Below are 20,980 nucleotides of genomic sequence, written 5' to 3' on the forward strand. Positions count from 1 at the left end.
CCAGCACTTTCTACCTGGGTTCTTCATTGTCCTGGGCCGTGGTCATTTTCATTGCCCGGAACAGAATGACGTCACTTCTGTGCATGGACAAGAGTTCAGTCATCAGGATACTTGCCAGGATGTAAACTGAGCTGTGTTTGCACAGCTCAGTGTACATTCTAAAGTAGATTGTGAGCAGGCAGGTAGGTTTTTCCTTTATTGCAGAAGAAACATTGCACGTCTCCTCTAAAGTAAAGAGCCGGCCTGCTTACAGCCTTTAATGGATAAGTTCAACTTTCCTAACATGTTACTTCCCATATTCAGGGTGTAACATGTAACATGTAACAAAAGGACCGAACCCCTCTCCCCCGCTCTGACAACTAGCGGGAATCTTCACCCCCACTAGCTGTCACAATTTAGAATAAAACATGGCTGAGCGGGGCTCAGCCAACTCAGCCGCATCACATGGAAAAATGGAAAACTAAAAGCACCCTGGTAGTTCATTGAAAACTACAAGCCGACAACCGCAACAGGAACAGCCAAGAGGGCTGGTGAGTGACACACATTTAGAAGGACTAGGAGGACATGCCTGAGAGGACTGGGATGGAGCAATCTGGGATGGGTGCAGAGCCCCTCAGGAGGCTATTTGTTAATAATAACAAAAAGGTAAGTTATGACAGCAGTCAAAGAAATCTGGTTATACTCTTGTTATACAGTATTTGGGTAAGTGGTTCCATAACTATCTTCTAAGGCCCTCAATACTGTCTCATATATTTTTTTTTAGATTTTAAAGCGGAGTTCCAACCAAAAGTAGAACTTGGCTTTTATTTTTTATTTTATTTTAGTACAAAGTCATACTCATATATTTTTAATTATGAAGCATACAAATGTACATATATATTTAAATCTATTTGGCAGGTGAAGGTGAGGACACACCAAACCAACTTGCCTTTTCATGGTAGAGACAGATTTCTGTAGGCCAAAGAAAGTGTCACGGTGAGTGAGTGAGTAACTTGTATAGTGCCAACAAATGCGAACCGAATCGCCTCAAGGCGCTTTGCATCCAGTGTCCTTATTTATGGTTTATTGTGAGAACTTTTGGCATTTAGTCAAATGACATGTAAGAAATGTTTGTGCTGTGGTCGTAGCTCTGAACTAAAAAGTAATATTAGGCACAGAAAGCAGGTTCCACGCTGATCAATGTCTTAATAGTGACTCAATGCCACCATCTTAGAATTTACCCATCTGTCCACAGCCAACTCCTCCTCTGGACAGTTGATATATTTTTACCTGCATCTCATTATAATACATTATAATACTATGCAACTTAAAATCTACATTACACAGCTTTTCTGATAGACGACAATTATATACCCCTAGTAGTCACAATGGATATTCATACACAAAAAGTATCTATAGGTAAAACAAATGCCCATTTTCTTAGAAAGGGGATTAAATAACCAAGTTTAGACATTTATGTTGTGAAGGAATTATTTTATTGAGCCAAAAAAATCCCCAGAACAATCATTCAGAGAATGTACAGGCTTAATTGGTAACATATTCAAGGTTTTAATTTAATTAAATGTATAGTCTGTTTGCACACATTATTTTGGCAGAGTTCAGGTAATATACTTTTCATTCACACAAGACAGCAATAGAATACTGCTCAGACATTTCCAAACCCGTAGACTGACTTTTTGATCTTTTTTGTATGCTATAATATTCCCAGTATACTAGAAATAAGAGACGAGAATAAGAGGGCACTATAAAACCTCTGTTTTATTAGGAACACCCTTGAAAGATCTGATTACCCAAAGAAACTGGCTTAATGTATTAAAAAAAATACAAACAACAATTTTCATTTACCTTAACAACCAACTAAATATGACTTTAAGGCCGTGTACACACGGGCAAACATGTACGACCGTTTTCACCGTACATGTCTGCCTGGGGATTTCTGTACGATGGCTGTACTAACCATCGTACAGAAATCCGCGCGTAAACAATACGCGGGGCGTGTCCGCGGTGTCGCCGCAACAATGACGCGGCGACGTGGGCGGGCCTGCCAGTTAAATGCTTCCACGCATTCATTCGACGCATGCGAGGGATGGCGGGCGCTCGGACATGTACGGTAGGTCTGTACAGACGACCGAACATGTCCGAGCGGGCAGGATTCCAGCGGACTGTTTTAAAACAAGTCCAGGAATATTTGTCCGCTGGGAAAAGGCCCGGCGGGCAAATGTTTGCTGGAATCCTGCACGCTCGGGCCTACACACGACCGAACATGTCTGCTGAAACTGGCCCGCAGACCAATTTCAGCAGACATGTTTGGTCGTCTGTACGGGGCCTTAAAGATAAAAATATTTGGACACTGGTGGGTTAAATCCCCCATTGGCTTTTTAATTTGTCGGAGACTCGGGTGGCAACATTTGTCTACAGAAATTTGTCTTTGGACAACCAAAAAAGTCATAGAAGGCATCATTAGGGTGTCAACATCTTGAAACTCTATTCTCCAACTATTTGTTTATTCCATATGAAGCTAGTTGTTTATGCCATTATCAGATGGGAAATGTGACACTATAATTTTTCTTTGTAATAGCTGTAGTAGTTGGCAAACAATAGGAATTCCTATGGTTAAATTTAACCATTAGTATCTTTTGAATCCCAAGAAGTATCCAGCATGTCATTCAGGCCTCATTCACAACCCCATACAGATTCCCTCTAGCAATTTTGAAAGCGTGATTCACACGCACTTATGCGTATCACGCAAAAGGCAGCCCATTCACTTTAATGGGCTGCTCTATGCATGTTTGTCGCAATTTGGTTCGCGTCTATTCTGCCTGTGATTTCTAATTGCCCAAATGTGAACAGGGCCTTAGTTTGCAGGTAACCACTTAAAACTGAAACTTAGAATTTTGGTAAAATTAATCTTTAATCATTCATTGAAGATGACTTTCTTTTAAAGATTTGTTTAGATGGTATTTCATAGGAAATTAAATTTCTCCATATCTATGTAACATATACAACAACAACTGTAAAAACCGATAGATCGTCATAGATATTCATTGCTAAAGATTTTAAGATGCAACATTTAAATCAGGTATCCTTAAAATATATTACATATGGGAGCACAAAGGCCCACTAGGTCATTTAAACACTGTGTACACTGTGCTGGGTCTTGTTGATTGTCGTTTTGAATGGGTCATGTACAGATTATGTGGAATGTATGTGGTATTCAATACATATTCACCCATGTCCACCTCTTCTTTCACCAAGAATCCTTCATTGTCGATTGTGTGACACCAGCAGATGTCTTTGCTATAAATAAAAGTACACGTGCAAAATGTTAGAATTAATAAAGCAGAAAACAATGACCAAAGCTGCAAAAATGACAAATCACAAACCTCTAGAACACAGGTGTCAAACACAAGGCCCGTGGGCCGAATATGGTCCTCCAGGCCATTTCATGTGGCCCTCGCCCTCCTCAAGAACCTTACTTTCTGCTTCTAAGCAATGCATCCAGCTTCTTCCCAGCAGCAGCTTAAGGAAAGGGGGGAGCACTGTGATGTAAGGGAGAGTGGGGGGACTCAACTTCTGATGATTGGGTGGCTCTTAACATCTTATGTAAGGGGAGGGGATGTGCTGGACAGCTAATCTTACAGAAACAACTGGCCCTTTTGAGGGCAATCATGATGCTGATGCGGCCCTCGATGAAATTGACTTTGACACCCTTGCTCTAGAATAACATCCAAACTGGTAAAATACACAAGTGAATCAGTATTTTGTAAAAAGACCTGCTATTTATAAGATTCCAGATTTTTTTGTAGCAATTCTGCTAATTTAGCTTCTAAACTTGACATTAGGGATACACAGGGCTGGCCCAAGGCATTGTGCTGCCTGGGCCCAATAATTAAATGCTGCCCCCCCCCTCCAAAAAAAGTTACGCCCACCAAAAGGCCCCCACATTCATTATTTTATATCATGACAATTAAAACGAAAATGTAATGTATTAGGGAGTTAGATTTACATGCACCAGTGTTGGTGGTTGGGGGGTTCCATCCAATGCAGCTGTGGTGATGGTGGGGGGTTCAGTCAGAGGCAGCTGTGGTGGTGGGGGGGGTTTCAATCAGAGGCAGTGGTGATAGTGGTGGGGTTTAGACAGAGGCAGGGAGGGTCAGGAGGGCACACACCAGGAAGGGGTTCGGAGGGCACACACCAGGGAGGGGTCAGGAGGGCATACACCAGAGAGGGGTCAGGAGGGTATACACCAGGGAGGGGTCAGGAGGGTATACACCAGGGAGGGGTCAGGAGGGTATACACCAGGGAGGGGTCAGGAGGGTATACACCAGGGGTTTGTGAACAATCTGCCTTTTAAATCATTAGATATTAAACTAACATTCAGATATACCCGCATAACACCCAAGCCTACTCTGCTAACACTGCAACAACACACTGTGAGGGTAGGACCCTATGCTGTGTGAGAAATTACTGGTTTACGCCAAATTCTGGAGAAAAAGACACACTAATTGGACAGCTGTGTGTCCAGCTATATAGTTCTGATCTGACATGGCTCAGGGCCCCACCCCACAGACAGGAAGTCTGTCCCAGGAAGCCAGGTGAGCTCCCATCTCTCTGAAAGGAGAGAGAGGCTGCATGGGTTGCAGCTAGAGCATGCATATCTGCAGGAGGCAGATGTCGACTAGTGTCTCTGTGTGAGAAAAGAAGATTGATGCTGTGTGCGTCCAAGAAGCTCAAACGCTGTGTGCGGATAAGTCGCTGTGTGCAAATCAGATGCTGTGTGCGAATCAGACGCTGTGTGCGGCTGTTGAAGTTTGCAAGATACAGGAATGTTGGAACCCCCCTGCGATGGCTGCTAATGTCTTTGTGAACTTTTGTGTTTTTAAATAAAAGTGGGCTACCAGGCTCTTACAAAACTCAGTTCTGGACTGGTGTACTCACTGGAAAACGCACCTACCATTGGAGTCAGATCCCCCAATCCTACAACACATATTTGAATTGCTTTTGTAGCTCTTAAAAGGAGAAGCACAGCCAAAGCTAATTTGACTATACTTCTGTGGATAACAGGAGTGCCATTAGTTCTACAGTTCTGTGAACCGTTTTCAGCAGACAGCGGGCTTCCGTCACAGAGCTCGTCCAGGCTAGAAAAAGAGTGCTACCATATAGTTGGGATCCGCTCAAAACCCTGGACCGGAACCTGGCTTATGCTCTCAGCGAGCCCCTGAAAGCTTGGGCAGCTGCTTTTGCGCCCTCCACAGCCCAGCGCTACAGTGAGCACGGGGTACAGAGCAGATAGCCGATGCCTGACAGTCACCAGTTCTCTGCCACGGAGCCCTGAGAACTGAGCGATTAGCGGTGTTTGATCGTGCGGTTCTCAGTCTTAGAGCCAGCAGGGGACAGATGTAGCATCCATCTAGGTAAGTATGATTCTTTAAAAAAAATTGCTGAATTTCTCTTAATTACATCAAATCAGAACTCTGGGCACAAACATTTCTATTTAAATATTCTTAGGATATAAATCTACTTTGTGCGCACCAAAAACCCTTGCAAACCTATTGACTTGTAAATGTAGCAGTGACATCATCACTGTAAAGTACAGTGCAGAGAGCAGAGTTGTGGGAGGGACCAGCAGGCTCCACCGACTACAGGCTGGCTGCAGAAAATTAGAGGAGGGGCTGATACAAGACCGGTCCCCCTACTCAAGGAGAGAGCAGACGTCTTATTTACAGGAAGCTTATGCAAAGAGGTAAAGTTTCATGTTCGATTACTGCACAGATCTGGAAGAAATACAAATAGCACACCAAGATTCATGTAAGAATATACAGGCCTCTTGTATTTAAAAAATATTCAGCTACCATGGAGTTTAGATTTAGAAAAAATATATTTCTGGATTCTACAAATCAGAGTTAGTGCCACGGGTCAAGAGAAACAAGTTATAGGTGCTGTATATGCAGTTAAAATTCATTATCATGGAGCATAAACTTCAGTTCTTTTGCCAAATACTGAATGTCCCATGATGCCAGATGTTCAGACTTTCCTCTAATCCTAGGTTGACCAGTAGTGTTTTTAGGTTTTGTGCTGCCCTAGGCCTGACTAAACTTGTGCACCCCCTAATTTAAATATAAGCCACCCCTTCCTGTCAAGGCCATACCCCTTTCTGTTTAAGTTCCGCCCTGAAATTTTAGAGTGGGGACACTAGTTCTGAGGGTCTGGGGGGACAATGTATTCCCTTAATTTGCATAGTTTTCCTCTCACTTCCTGTTTGGCTATGGGGCAGGAAGTGAAGGGAAATCTCTGCAATGGGACAGGGATGGTAAAAAAATAAACTGACAGGGGCTATAACCCTCCCTTACGCTATCCAAAATGAAAAAAAAAGTTGCCTATAGTTATACTTTGAGCACACATTTCTGATAATTTTATGGAGAGGACTAAAAAGATATAAACATGCCAATGGTGCAGCAGAAAACAAATAGCACAGTGAGGAAGGTTTGTGGTCCAGGATGATAGGACAGTCAAAATTAGAAGCAGCTTGTATTACATTAACAGTGTAGCGCAAGCCAACGGGGACTCTTTCCATGCTGCCCCCTGCCTGCAAAGTGCTGCCCTAGGGCTGGGCCTTGTTGGCCTAGGCCAGGATGCAGCGTTGAGGTTGACACATGTGCAGGGCGGGAACAAGTGCATAATGCTTGCATTCTCAAGCAGCAGGCAAAATGTGCTGCTCTTCTAGCAGATGTATGGGGGTGCCATTAATTCATAATGGTACCCCCATACATCAGAGAATGTGAAGAGAAAAAAAGTATTCCATCATTAGGAGTATGTTTGTTTATTAAAGTTGATTTGGATACTACAACATTATTGGTACATTGGCAAAGAATAAAAATACTATAAAAAAAATGCAAACTCTATATGGATAAAGTAGAAATTTTAGGTCAAAGTGTTAGTTCACTTTTACAGAAAATCTGTAGTGCTAACCTAACACCGGACTCCCTCCCCACCTCTCCAGGCCCTGCTGTACTTACCTCCTGCAATCCTGTGTTTTCACGGTTCCCGCAAGTTTCTCTACTGTTCTCTACAATGTGCAGTACAGCAAGAAACCAGGGGTGGGGTTTGGAAGTCTGGTGATTTTCTGTAAAGGTGAACTAACATTTTAGGGCATATTAAGAAAGAATAGCAAAAAGGTGTACTTACCTGCCCACAGCAAGTGCAGCAATGAGACATGCCAACAAAATAGCCAGAAGTACAGAGAGGATGACAACAATTACAATCATTCCAGCGCTGCGACCTTGAGGCCATGGATTCAGAATACTTTGACTCATTCCTAGTGGGAAAGGAACAACATAGAATATATGGAGATATGACATTTTATGTTATTAAGGTACAGTACTTGTATGACTGATATTTTATAAGGAACTCATACACTTATTTCAGTGTAAACAGACTACTTTTTCCAACCTATATACTTTAATTCCTTTTAATAAGTTAATATCTAACTATTATGTTTTGATTTGATTTAGGATTTGTACTGCGCCAAACGCGCTCCCACAGGAGTGCGTTTAGGCGCACATGTCTTTGGAGTGTGGGAGGAAACCCATGCAGACACAGGGAGAACATGCAAACTCCAGGCAGATGGTGTCATGGTCGGGATTTAAACCAGTGACCGTTTTGCTGCCAGATGAGGGAGCTAACCACTATACCACTGTGCTGCCCTAAAAGGGCATGAACCTGCATCCCCAATTCAGAGCCCTTTCTTACCGCTATACACTTAGAATTTTTTTTACCACAACTATTCCCTCAATGCCTCCCTCCAGGCCCCTCTAAACTACACCTGTGCCCAGGCTTCAGAATTTAAACTATGTACATATTATTAGCAAGCAGTAAAAAAATCTATAATATAAAACATCCCTGACCTTGCATGCTGCTTTTAATGTGAAAGTAAAGTGATACTAAAGGCTTGTTTTTTTTTTTGCTTAAAAATAACAAACATGTTATACTTGCATGTTTTGTGCAATAGTTTTGCACAGAGCAGCCCCTCCGATGCTCTATTGGCACCTCCGTCTTGCCGAGTGCCCTCACAGCAAGCAGCTTGCCATGGAGGCACCCGAGCCAAGCCACAGCTCTCTGTGTCCATTCAGATAAAGAGCTGCAGCCCGGCCTTGCCCCCTCTCTCTCTCCTGATTGACTCACTCGCTTTAACAGCAGCGGAAGCCAATAGCGCCTGCTGCTGTGTCTCAGCCAATCAGGAGAGTCACGGACAACCTAGCCTCTTGTACGACATCGCTGGGTTGAGATGGGGCTCAGGTAAGTATGAGGGGGGCTGAGGGGAGCTGCTGCACACACTAGATTTTTTATCTTAATGCAAAGAATGCATTACAGTGGCGGTAAAGGCAGAAGTTTTTTTTATCCTAATGCATTCTATGCATTAGGATAAAAAGCCTTCTGTGTGTAGCTGCCCCCCTCAGCCCCTCTAACACTTACCTCAGCCCCACCTCTATACAGCGATGTACATGAGTGCCTCGGCCACCCGGGACTCTCCCTCCTGATTGGCTGAGACACTGCAGTGGCGCCATTGGTTTCCACTGTTTTCAAAGTCAGTTAGCCAATCAGGAGAGAGAGGGGGCTGGGGCCGAACCGCTGCTATCTGTCTGAATGGACACGCGGAGCTGCGGCTCGGCTCGGGTGCCCCCATAGCCTGAGAAGAGGAGGAACCCGGCTGCTCTGTGCAAAACCATTTAAAAAAACAAGTATTAAATGTTTGTTATTTTTAAAGAAAAAAAGAACGAGACTTTCTGCCGTTACAACCAATCTTATTCTCAAAGACTGCAACAAAAAAATCTAAGGCCCCATTCAGACTTGAGCAATTGTTGGTTAAATCTACAAAATGCTCAACATCCAAAATCTCATGTAGTTTAATAGTAGCTGTTCACATATGAGTGATTAGGAACCTACAGCTTGACACCTAATTCTATAAAAGCTACAAAAGTAACTTTTGAAGCAGAACTGGGCATTTTTGGCCCCAAAGACTTGAATAGAAATGGCTAAACATTTTTTTAGCCTGTAAAAACGGGTCTATGCCTATTCCTATGGCTAAAACAAAAATGCCTGAAGGTTGGATACACATGTAAAATGCTTGAAATAGGCTTCTAAAATGCTCATATATGTACTCAAAAAATGTATACCTGTAAATCACTCTGCTCATGTGTGAAAGTTGGGTTTTATTCAGTTTCTAAACCTAGGTGCACATATGTGCATGCACATTTGGGCACCACGTCGTGAGTACAGAAGCCTGTTCACTTGAATGGACTGCTGTATCCAATAAAAACATGGGGGAAAAGGTCCTGACCCTTTTTTTAAAATGTAGTTTCACACGTGGGTGCCAATGCATAGGGGTGTAATTAAGAATTAATGGCAGCACTGCACATCTACTAAGGAACAGCACGTTTATGTGCGGGACGGGAGTGTGTGTGATTATGCACACGTTCTTGACTAACACATATGCAAACCTAGCCTAACAGCTTAGAAATGCCAGACATCATTAGAAGGTTGGCAGCCTGTCAGGATCTGCTCTCAGAGGAAAAAGGTAAAGTTTCAATGACTATGTTGTGAACTTTGAAAGTTAATTTTCTCCACAATGCTATAGTAGATACAGAAACTAATGAGAATTTTTTTAAAGTGCATGTACTGTTTGGTTTAAATAGGTATATACTCTCTGGGAGGCACATTGGAGAGATTGATGTCATTAAAGTAAGAGGATAAGTTATAATAGTAAATTAGGCACGGAATGGGCAACATGTAATGGAATTATATAAAGAGGAGTAGATTGAAACGAAAGGTGGAGAGGTATAAAAATGAAATAGTACAGTGAGATTATATTGAATTAAAACACTAAACATAATAGGACACAAAAATAGTAATTCGAAATTATACACTTTTTTTTTAATTATTATTATTTTTGTATTGTTGTTTTTTTGACACATGTAATAGGGTGCTGCAAAGCCCCCTTCTTAATTATACTTTGAGTTATGTTTTGCACAAATTGAGTTGTGGTTATGGGTAGGTAAGTGGGTGAGCTTAGTGAGGACATGATCAAGGACCCAGTGTGTTTTCTCGGGGTGGGGGGGGGGGGTTAGTGTGGTGTATGTTAATGAAAGTTTTTATATAGATATTTTGTGCAATGTGTATTTCTATGTTTGAATTTGTCTTAAAGCGGTTGTAAACCGCATAAACTTTTTTTTTTTTCCCCCAAACCTGCAATGCAAAAGGCATAATAGGCTAGTATGCACCGCATACTAGCCTATTATGAAATACTTACCTCGGAACGAGGTGTGTACCACTTACCTGGTCCACGCCGAGCAGGATGTCATCTTGCTCCGGCGTGTCTTCCGGGTATCGCCGCTCCAGCGCTGTGATTGGCTGGAGCGGCGATGACGTCACTCCCGCGCGTGCGCGCGGGAGATTTAAAAGCGGCAGGGTCCGGCGGATGCCGGTCCTTCAGCCGTGGATTCCCCCCTGAGCATGCGCCGCCCGCATTGCGGGGGGAATATCTCCTAAACCGTGCAGGTTTAGGAGATATTCTCCTTACCTACAGGTAAGCCTTATTATAGGCTTACCTGTAGGTAAAAGTCCAAATAGTGGGTTTACAACCACTTTAATAAAGAAAAGGTGATTATAAAAAAAATAAAAAAAAATAATAGGTATATACTTTAGTGTGCATGATCTGGGCACAGGATAAGTTCCAAGTGGCCAATTTGTCTGAGGGGCTTGCTCTTGTTCTAAGTGAAGGCTCCATCCTGGTCCCACCAGCCATTTGGTACCCTATTGTTTCACTTGTTTTCTGTATCTGACTGTCTGAATAGCCATTCAGTGTGTCTGACTTATGTAGAGCCATAGCGAAAAGCTTGAAAGGGGATGTTTTTGAGTTCACCATGCTCATGTCCTCATTGTCTTTTGTTATTATGCATTGTCACAACTTTATCATAAGTCTTATGCCGCATACACACCATCACTTTATGTGATGAAAAAAAACGACACTTTCTGTGAAGTAAAAAATGACGTTTTTGAAACTTCAATTTTCAAAGACGAAGTTGCCTACACACCATCGTTTTTCTCACAATGTTCTTGCAAAGCGAGGTTACGTTCCACCACGTTTTACCATTGAAGCTTGCTTCATAAGTAGCTTCTGGGCATGCGTGGATGAAAAAACATCTTAGAAAACGACGTTTTTTGCTACACACGGTCAATTTCTGTGAAGTAAAAAGTGCACTTTTGAAAAACGACACATAAAATTGAAGCATGCTTCAATTTTTTTTGGTCGTTTTTTACAAGACATAAAACAACGTTTTCCCCCCACACACAGTCAATTAAAGTGACGTTTTTAAAAACGTCATTTTTTTTCATCACATAAAGTGATGGTGTGTACGCGGCATTATACTGCCATTGTTTGTTGTTTTTCTTGGGATGTTTCCCTTTAGGGGATTAATGTACCCTGTCTAGCTCTAGATTTAAGGCCCAGACCTTCAGTAAAACTTCTAGTCTATTTTTTTTCTGTGACCCCAGATTCTCACTTTTGGTTTTGGAAAAGAGGTGCATACTTTTGTATTGTTTTGTGTGATGTATTATAGTTTTCTATAATGTTATGTTATACAGTATCTAACAAAAGTGAGTACATCCCTCACATTTTTGTAAATATTTTACTATATCTTTTCATGTGACAACACTGAAGAAATTACACTTTGCTACATTGTAAAATAGTAAGTGTTTAGCTTGTATAACAGTGTAAATTTGCTGTCCCCTCAAAATAACTCACACAGCCATTAATGTCTAAACCGCTGACAACAAAAGTGAGTACACCCCTAAGTGAAAATGTCCAAATTGGGCCCAATTAGCCATTTTCTCTCCCCGGTGTCATGTAACTCGTTAGTGTTACAAGGTTTCAGGTGTGAATGGAAAGCAGGGGCCAAATTCTCAAAACCATGTGTAAATTTAGGATTATCTAACTTATGTCATTTAAGTTAGGGCGCCCTAAGTTGGTGTCGTAACTACCGTATTCTCAGTGCATTTGCGCTCAAAACTGCGCCATCCTTAACTTAAGTTTCAATGCCTAAGGCGTGGTTATGGCAAGTGGGATTGAAGTGGGCGTGCTTCATTGTAATGAGCCGTGACCCCATGCAAATGAAGTGCCGGCCGTACTGCGCATGCGCGCACGAATCTGGACCTCAATGCGCATGTGCAGAACTTTGGTCAGCGCAATCAGTGAGATAGGTAAAAGGCCAAGCGTACTTAGTTTGAAGATCGCCCTGTGGCTAAATAGCCCCAGTCAAACACACTTCAATTGCAAAAGTATTTCCCTGTGTTCCCTTCCTAAAGCAAGTTGCTTCTGCTTTGAACGTTTGTCAGTGTTTGTTGGTAAGATTGTTTTGTGAGAAAAGTGTTTGTGGAGTTGGAGGGTATAGTTGGTGTTTGTTTTTGCTAATTTGTTTTTTGTTTTGATTGTTTGCCTGTTTGTTTTTACTAATAGTTTTTTTTGGGTTTTGTTTATATTTTTTGTTTTTCTTTTTTGCCTGTTTGTTTTCGAATTAATAGTAGCTGTCTGTCTATTTTTTATTTTGGCTTGTTTGTATTTTCTTTGGTGTGTGTGTGTATTGTTGTTTGTTTGTTGGCTGAGTTCCCTGTTGCTGGGTGTTGTCTGTCATGGCTCCCAAGCGCAGGAAGCTAAATTTTTCACCGGCAGAGAAGCATATACTTGCTCAGGGCGTCCTTAAATTTGGGCGATTTCTCCATGGCCCTGAGAGCCACACCACCACCCCGGCCAGGAGGAAGGAGATCCTTCAAAAGATCACCGATCGGATCAATGCGGCGGGGGGGGGGGGGAGACCAGGACCATCGCTGGAGTTCAAAAAAAAATAAATGACTTGAGGAGCGTGTCCCGGAACAAGCTGGCAACGCTGCATGCCCATACCAGGGGCACTGGAGGAGGGGGACCCTGCCCAGTCAGGATGAGTGAGGAGGAATGGGCAGTGGCCCAGTGTTTCCACCCACAGCAGGTGGTGGGCCTGCCTGGCTTTGACAATGATCCTCTTATGAGGACAGGTAATTTTTTTGAATTTCTATCTGGTGATTAGCATGTGTGGGTGGGGGAAGGGAAGATGTGCCAAGTTTGTGGATACAACAACCTGTGATTGTTTTGTGTCCTCCCCAGATGGCCAGGAGGTGGCAGCCCCATCAGCCCAGGAGGTGGCAGCCCCATCAGCCCAGGAGGTGGCAGCCCCATCAGCCCAGGAGGTGGCAGCCCCATCAGCCCAGGAGGTGGCAGCCCCATCAGGTCACGAGGTTGCTGGCCCATCAGGTCAGGAGTTTGCTGGCCCATCAGGTCAGGAGGTTGCTGGCCCATCAGGGCAGGCTGCTGCACCACCCCCAAGACAGGCTCATGCAGAGTCCCAAGAAGGGCAGGATTCGCCATGGGAGGATAATTTGGATGTTGAGTGGGAGGAGGATGAGGGGGAGGAAGATGACAATATTCTGATTGGGCAGGAAATAATGATGGGCCAAGATATGACCTTTGAATCATCCCCTGAGGGAACCCCACAGGCGCCCAGAAGTCAGGCCACCATCATGGGTCGCCCCTTCCAACCCTCCTCCAACATGCAGCAGCACCCATGGCTCACTCCAACTCCTCCTCCAAGGCCACAAGCCTCAGGGGCAAGTAGGATGCCGACCCCTGAAAACAGGGGGGGGTTGGTGCGTCTGCCGGTCAGTCTGTTGAGGGACAATGTCCGGCAGACCCGCAGTCTGTCTGCAATACAAAAAACTATCAGCAAGGTGGAGCGCAGCCTGGGTGCAATGAGGGAGTCACTGGGTGACGTGGCCACCAACTCCGTGGGGGTCATCACCTGTTTGTGGGACATGAGGAACGCCACAACAGGTGTGGCCCAGGAGGTGACTGCCCTCACCCAGGCTGTGCAGGCCAATACCCGGGCTGTGCAGGCCAATACGGCTGCCATAACTTCCTGTCTGACAAGGATAGCCGTTGCCTTGGAGGGAAGGCCAGCAGGAGGACAGACACCAGGGGAGGCTGCTTCCTCCCCTGTACAGTCCCCCCGCCCTCAAAATACTCCCTCCCCTGCACAGTCCCCCCCCCCTGAGAATACTCCCTCCCCTGCACATTCCCCCCCCCTGAAAATACTCCCTCCCCTGCACAGACCCCCCCCGTGAAGATCCCCCAGTTGGCCGTGGCCGTCCCCGTGGCCGTCCCCGTGACCGTGCCCGTGCCCGTGGGCAGCCCAGAAGGAGCACTCGGCAACATCCCTAATTTGCAGGGGTACTTTTTTTTGTTTTTTTTTACACTGTACTTATGATTTGGTATATGTGTGTGAATGATGTGTGAATGTGGGGGGATGGCATTCCTGAAAACATAAGGGTGTCACCCTCAGTTTTGGTGGAGTAGGGATCCCCAGGACCAGGGAGAAGTCATCCTAGGTTCCTGAATGGTGTATGAATGCACAGTGACATAATTGGAGCCGTGGCGGGGCGTTACTGCTCCCAAGTACCAAAGGGGGGGGGGGGGTACTTGGATCTAATCCAATTCTATGTGCATGTGATGTGTCTGTGCTAGGGACCACAGTGACGTGCATTCATGCATTCTCATTGTGAGATAATTAATGTGCGTTTTGTAAATCAAAATAAACATTCTGTTTGGCATATAAGTAATGTGCATTTATTTAACAAAATAAAGATTTAAAGGTCACATAATCTCTGTGATTTGGTCTTGGCAAATCAAAAACAAAAATTGTATTAGGATGCATTTACTGGGCAAAGATGCCTTCAGACAGTTGTCTCCTGATTGCCTGGCCCTCAGCAGACCGGGTAGAGGGGTTTGGGGGGGGGGGGGGTTGCCTGGGTGGGGGGTCAGGTCAGGAGATATGTCCACATGCATGCCCTTTCTTAATGCAAAATTGTGCAGTATGCAACATGCACCAATAATTTTGCAGACAAAGTCTGGGGAATACAATAGTGTACCCCCAGTCTTGTCCAGGCATCGGAATCGTGACTTTAGCATGCCAAAAGTCCGCTCAACTATAGCCCGGGTCTGGACGTGCACCTCATTGTATTTTCGTTCTCCTGGTGTTTGGGGGTTTCTAAAGGGGGTCATCAGGTGGGGTCCCAATGCATATCCTGAGTCACCTGTAAGGGAAAAGACAGGAGGATATTAGTCATGCATGTGCCCCTTGTGATGTCTCCATCATGGGGGGGCATACCTGACACCAATGTCACTCACCAATCAGCCAGCTGTCTCCATAAACGTTCATCTCCAAGTCTTGGTAGATCTTGGTCTGCCGTAGAATAAAACTGTCGTGGCACGACCCTGGAAACTTGGCACAAACGTGCCAGATGAGGCCATGGGCATCTACAATCATCTGGACGTTGATGGAATGCCACCCTTTTCTGTTTCTGAACAGGTGTTCAGTTTCATGGGGGGGCTGGAGTGCCACATGGGTGCAGTCAATCGCACCGATGATCTTAGGAAAGCCAGCAATATTGTAGAAGTCTGTCATGGCTTGCACACGCTGGTCCTCCTGGGTGGGCATGACAAACTGATGGCTCATGCGCCGCAGTATGGCAGGGACCACCTGATGTAGGCATTTACTCATGGTGGACTGCACCATCCCAGCCACACCTCCAGATGCTCGCTGGAAGGAGCCACTCGCTAGAAAATGCAGTGTTGCCATAACTTTTTCCAGAGGTGTCAGGGCATGGGAACGTAGGGTTGGGGCGATTAGATCCTCATGAAGGAGTTGGGTAATCTCCAGGATGGCCTCCCGATCAAATCGGTAGTTGCCAATGACCTCATAAACTGGCATTTGCCAAATATCACGGCGTGGCCGATAAACACGCGCCTGTGCCCTCATCCTCCTCCTCTGTGCCCTCCTCCTCCTTTGTGCCTGTAAGGCAGCAAGTGCCGTCAAAATCATTGCTGGTCCTGGCATTTTTCAGCAACAAACTTCAGAACTAGAGCTGTAACTCCCTTCTGCAAACCCTTCCACAGCATGTGTAAAATTAGGGCTGGTTTTATAATGTGGAAATTTAGTCAGAAAAACTAACAGGTGCGCACAGGGCGGAAAATACGGCACACACACTTAATTCTGAGAATCGCCCTAACTCCCTCATTTGCATCTTTGCCTATCAAAAACAGCGGCGAGCCTAGCGTAATTTGCGCCCGGGAATGCGCAGGTGTAACTACTTTAAGTACGGCTGAAAATACGGAAATCTTTGCTTAAGTCATTTTGACGATCGCGCGCAAATATACGCGCCGTGTAAAATTAGAAAAATGGAGTTAAGTCTGCGTATCTCTTTTGAGAATTTGGCCCCAGGTGTGTTAAATTTGGTGTTATCGCTCTCACTCTCTCATATTGGTCACTGGAAGTTCAACATGGCACCCCATGGCAAAGAACTCTTAGAGGATCTGAAAAAAAAAAATTGTTGCTCTACGTAAAGATGGCATAGGCTATAAGAAGATTGCCAAGCTCCTGAAACTGGCCAAGACCATACAGCGGTTTAAAAGGACAGGCTCCATTCAAAACAGGCCTCGCGATGGTCAACCAAGGAGGTTGAGTTTAAGTGCTCAGCCTCTTATCTAGAGGTTGTCTTTGGGAAATAGACATACGAGTGCTGCCAGCATTGCTGCAGAGGTTGAAGGGGTGGAGGGTCAGTGCTCAGACCATATGCCGAACACTGCATCAAATTGGTCTGCATGGCTGTCGTCCCAGAAGGAAGCCTCTTCTAAAGATGATGCACAAGAAAGCCTGCAAACAGTTTGCTGAAGACAAGCAGACTAAGGGCATTGATTACTGGAACCATGTCCTGTGGTCTGATGAGACCAAGATTAACTTATTTGGTTCAGATGGCTTCAAGCGTGTGTCGCAGAAACCAGATGAGGAGTACAAAGACAAGTGTGTGTCTTGCCTACAGTCAAGCATGGTGGTGGGAGTGTCATGGTCTGGGGCTGCATGAGTGCTGCTGGCACTGGGGAGCTACAGTTTATTGAGGGAACCATGAATGCCAACATTTACTATGACATACTGAAGCAGAGCATAATCCCCTCCCTTCGGAGACTGGGCTGCAGGGCAGTATTCCAACATAATAACGACTCCAAACAGACTTCCAAGACGACCACTGCCTTGCTAAAGAAGCTGAGGGTTAAGGTGATGGACTGGCCAAGCATGTCCCCAGATCTAAACCCTATTGAGCATCTGTATGGCATCCTCAAAACGGAAGGTGGAGGAGCGCAAGGTCTCTAACATCCACCAGCTCCATGATGTCATCATGGAGGAGTGGATGAGGACTCCAGTGGCAACCTGTGAAGCACTGGTGAACTCCATGCCCAAGAGGGTTAAGGCAGTGCTGGAAAATAATGGTGTCCACACAAAATATTGACACGTTAGGCCCAATTTGGACATTTTAACTTAGTGGTGTACTCTCTTTTGTTACCAGCGGTTTAGACATTAATAGCTGCTTGTTGAGTTATTTTGAGGGGACAACAAATTTACACTGTTAAACAAACTGTACACTCACACAAACTGTACACATTGTAGAAAAGTGTAATTTCTTCAGTCTTGTCACATGAAAATATATAATAAAATATTTACAAAAATGTGATGGGTGTACTGTGAGATAATATAGGAATAATGCCACAACCAACATATTTCTAAAAATAATAGTTATAAGACATGTGCATTCGTTTTCGTCCGAATACATTTTCGTCCGAATTTCAGCTATTTTCATTATTGTTTTAACAAACGAAAACTAAAGTGTAGATTACGAAAACCAAAAGATTCAACATAAACAAATGCTTTATTTTCGTTTTCGTCGGTCGAATGTGCCTAACCTCAACTCTATTAGTCCAAGATTATTCTACATAGAGAGAAAAGAGTCGACATTATTTTATAGAGAGAAAAGATTTGACATAGAGAGAAAAGATCGCTGTTGGAATTGGGTGGGGGAAGTAAAATAAAAATAATGATGATGATGAATGTTATTGGCTGATTGTAACCAAAGAGCAGGAGCAGTAAAATAGCTAGAACTAACTTGACAATCCAACATGAACGACGAAGATTCGACAAAGCATCGAAAAACATACAAACATACAAAAGTCAAATCTGTCATTGAAGGCTTAATGTGTCTGTCGAATGTTCAAAGATGATTCGACAGAGCAGCTAAGCTGTACGACGCCGCAATCAAACATTTCTGGTCAAATGCTCAGCCCATAGGCTATAGACAAATTCTAATGTTGGTTGACTAGTAATAATAAATAATAAAAATAATTATTACTAGTCATAGAACATTAGAATTCTTCTATAGCTTGTAGGCGGAACATTCGACCGGAAATGTACGATTCGACGTACAGTTTCGCTGCTCCGTCGAATCTCCTTAGAACATTCGACAGACACCATAAGTATTCAATGGCAGATTCAACCTAAATTCATTCGGATTTTCAGACGAATGCGATTCCTAACGAAAAACGAGATGAATAAAAACGAATTTCGGGAGTAACGAAAATGAAATTCCGAAACAAAATAGTTCAGTGTGCACATGTCTAGTTGTTATTGTACAAAAATCTATGTGATAATCAATCAAATTTGAAAACTGTACCTGTTCTCAGATTGATGAGTTCAGACCATCGTGTTGATGTGACCATTGTGTTGTTATTTAATATAACAAATTTAACCCTGCAAACAAAGGAAGAAACACAAACAATTGTGACTATTCTTTCAAGCTCTGTTTGATTATCAAGACATTATTTAGACATCCTCAATGTGCTAGGTACACCAGGTGACCTTTTGTACAAACTCTGCCTCTTGTGACATGTGATAATTTTAATAATAATTGTTGCTAGACTGCATATAGAAGCATCATGCTGTCTGCTTTTTATTCACAGCTACTTTCAACTGCACATACCACCAAACAGATGAAAAAATAGATGGTTTTATGTTTCCTAAATGTTCAACAGCACATCGCCGTTCTGACACGCAGGAACACCGATCTCTGTATTCATCCAGTCAGAGCAACAGTCAGAGCAACACCCACACAGTTAGCAAGCACCAGCTAGGCATACATTTAACCCTCTGATTGCCCCTGATGTTAAGCCCCTTCCTGGCCAGTGTCATTAGTACAGTAGCAGTGCATATTTTTAGCACTGATCACTGTAATAATGTCACTGGTTCCCAAAAAAAAAAGTGTCAAAAGTGTCAGATGGCCACCGTAATGTCGCAGTCCCACTAAAAATCACTGATCGCCGGCATTGCTAGTAAAAAAAAGAAAGAAAGAAAAATGCCATAAAAATATCCCATCGTTTGTAGACATGATAACTTTTGTGCAAACCAATCAATGTATTCCCCAAACTTCGTGTGCCAGATCATCGGGGCATGTTGCATTCTGCACAACTTTGCCGAGAGAAAGGGCCTGGAGATTGACATACGTGATGACCTGACCCCCGAACCAGACAGTCCCCCCCTGCCCGAGGCTACCCCGTCTGCTGAGGGATCAGCAGTCAGATGTCTCGTGGAACGCATCTTTGCACGTTAAACACACACATTCATCATGGCACAAAAAGAATGCACGCATGCACACCACTGTGGTCCCTAGCACACACCCCACAGGACTTGGGAGCAGCAACGCTGCGCCAAGGCCCCAATTATGTTGCTGTACATTCATACCACATTCACACGGCCGAGGGTGACACCCCTTTGCTGGCAGGAGTGACACCCCCCCCCCCCCCCCCCACATTCACACACCAGTCACACTAATCTGCACGCCTCACCATGATGCACAAAAAAAAAATCTTAACCAGAGAAATTAAACAAAACTCTCCTAACCAGAGAAATTAAATAAATAAAAAACTCTCTTAACCAGAGAAATTAAATAAATAAAACTCTCTTAACCAGAGAAATTAAATAAAAACAAAACAAAATTAATTGCCCTGGCTACTGCCACGGCCACAGCCCCGCAACTGCCTGTTTGACGGTGGGGGGGGGGTGATCAGGTGGAGGAGCATCCACCATGGCTGGAGGCCTGCCCTCTAATGCCACAGCGATGCGGGTCAGAATGCTGTTGGTATCTGCCTGCATCTGCTGTGAGCGTAACCCCTCTGCCTCAATGGCAGCTGTGTGGCCCTGGATGGCCGCCGACAGGGTCCGCACCTCTGCCACAAGGGTAGCCGTGGTGGCCTGCAGATCCCCCAAGCAGGTTATGATAGCTGCTGTATTGCCTGCCAGACCATCAGTGATGTGTCCCCTGGAGGCCAGGCTGTCGGCCACTCGCCTCATGTCCTGGGCCATCTCACCCATATGGCGGGTCTGCGTGTCCTGGGCAGTGGTCAGGGTCACTTGCAGGTAGTTCGGAACCCCCCTGGCCTTCCTGGTTGCCTTCCTGGGGCCAGGAGAGGCTTCAGGCCTGGCATAGGGGGAGGGACTTGAGGGAGTGGGTGGGTTGGGGATGGAGCCAGAGGGACTTGAGGGAGTGGGTGGGTTGGGGATGGAGCCAGAGGGACTTGAGGGAGTGGGTGGGTTGGGGATGGAGCCAGAGGGACTTGAGGTTTGGAGGCTTGACGTCCGGGCTTGACGTCCGGAAAGGACCAGCTGAGATGGATGACTCCTCGAGATAGAGGGACACCTCCTCACCCATATGTTCTGCATCCTGAATGACCTCATCACTGGAGGTCTGGCCACCACTCCCCTCCACCAATGCCTCTTGGCTTCCCAGAGGGTCAGGGGCAGAATTATCAGGGGATGGTGTGGGATGGGCAGAGGCACCAGATGGCCCAGCTCCCTCCTGGACATCTGCAGATGACACAAAACATTCACATGTTGGTGGACCCACACACTTGTCACATATTCCCTTCACCCCCCTCACATGCTACACACCAGATAGTAGAAAAACACACTTACCTGTCCTCAAGGGCGGCTCAACTGAGTCGTAGCCCTGCACTCCCTCC

At 44.7% G+C, this 20,980-nt stretch overlaps 1 protein-coding gene across 1 annotated transcript in view; it reads right to left on the minus strand.

The window, feature by feature from the left end:
* Positions 1-2,452: 2,452 nt before the first annotated feature.
* The window catches only part of LOC120926722 (uroplakin-3b-like protein 1), a 38,862-nt gene continuing 20,334 nt past the window's right edge, over positions 2,453-20,980 (minus strand). Inside the window, exons 4-6 of the mRNA XM_040336881.1 lie at positions 18,640-18,716; positions 7,186-7,315; positions 2,453-3,297 (exon numbers count right to left, since the gene is read on the minus strand). Coding sequence (XP_040192815.1) covers positions 3,126-3,297; positions 7,186-7,315; positions 18,640-18,716 — 379 coding nt within the window. The 3' untranslated portion in view covers positions 2,453-3,125. The remainder of the gene's footprint in view (positions 3,298-7,185; positions 7,316-18,639; positions 18,717-20,980) is intronic.

This window comes from Rana temporaria, chromosome 2 (genome assembly GCF_905171775.1).
Source record: "Rana temporaria chromosome 2, aRanTem1.1, whole genome shotgun sequence".
Taxonomy (NCBI): Eukaryota; Metazoa; Chordata; class Amphibia; order Anura; family Ranidae; genus Rana; species Rana temporaria.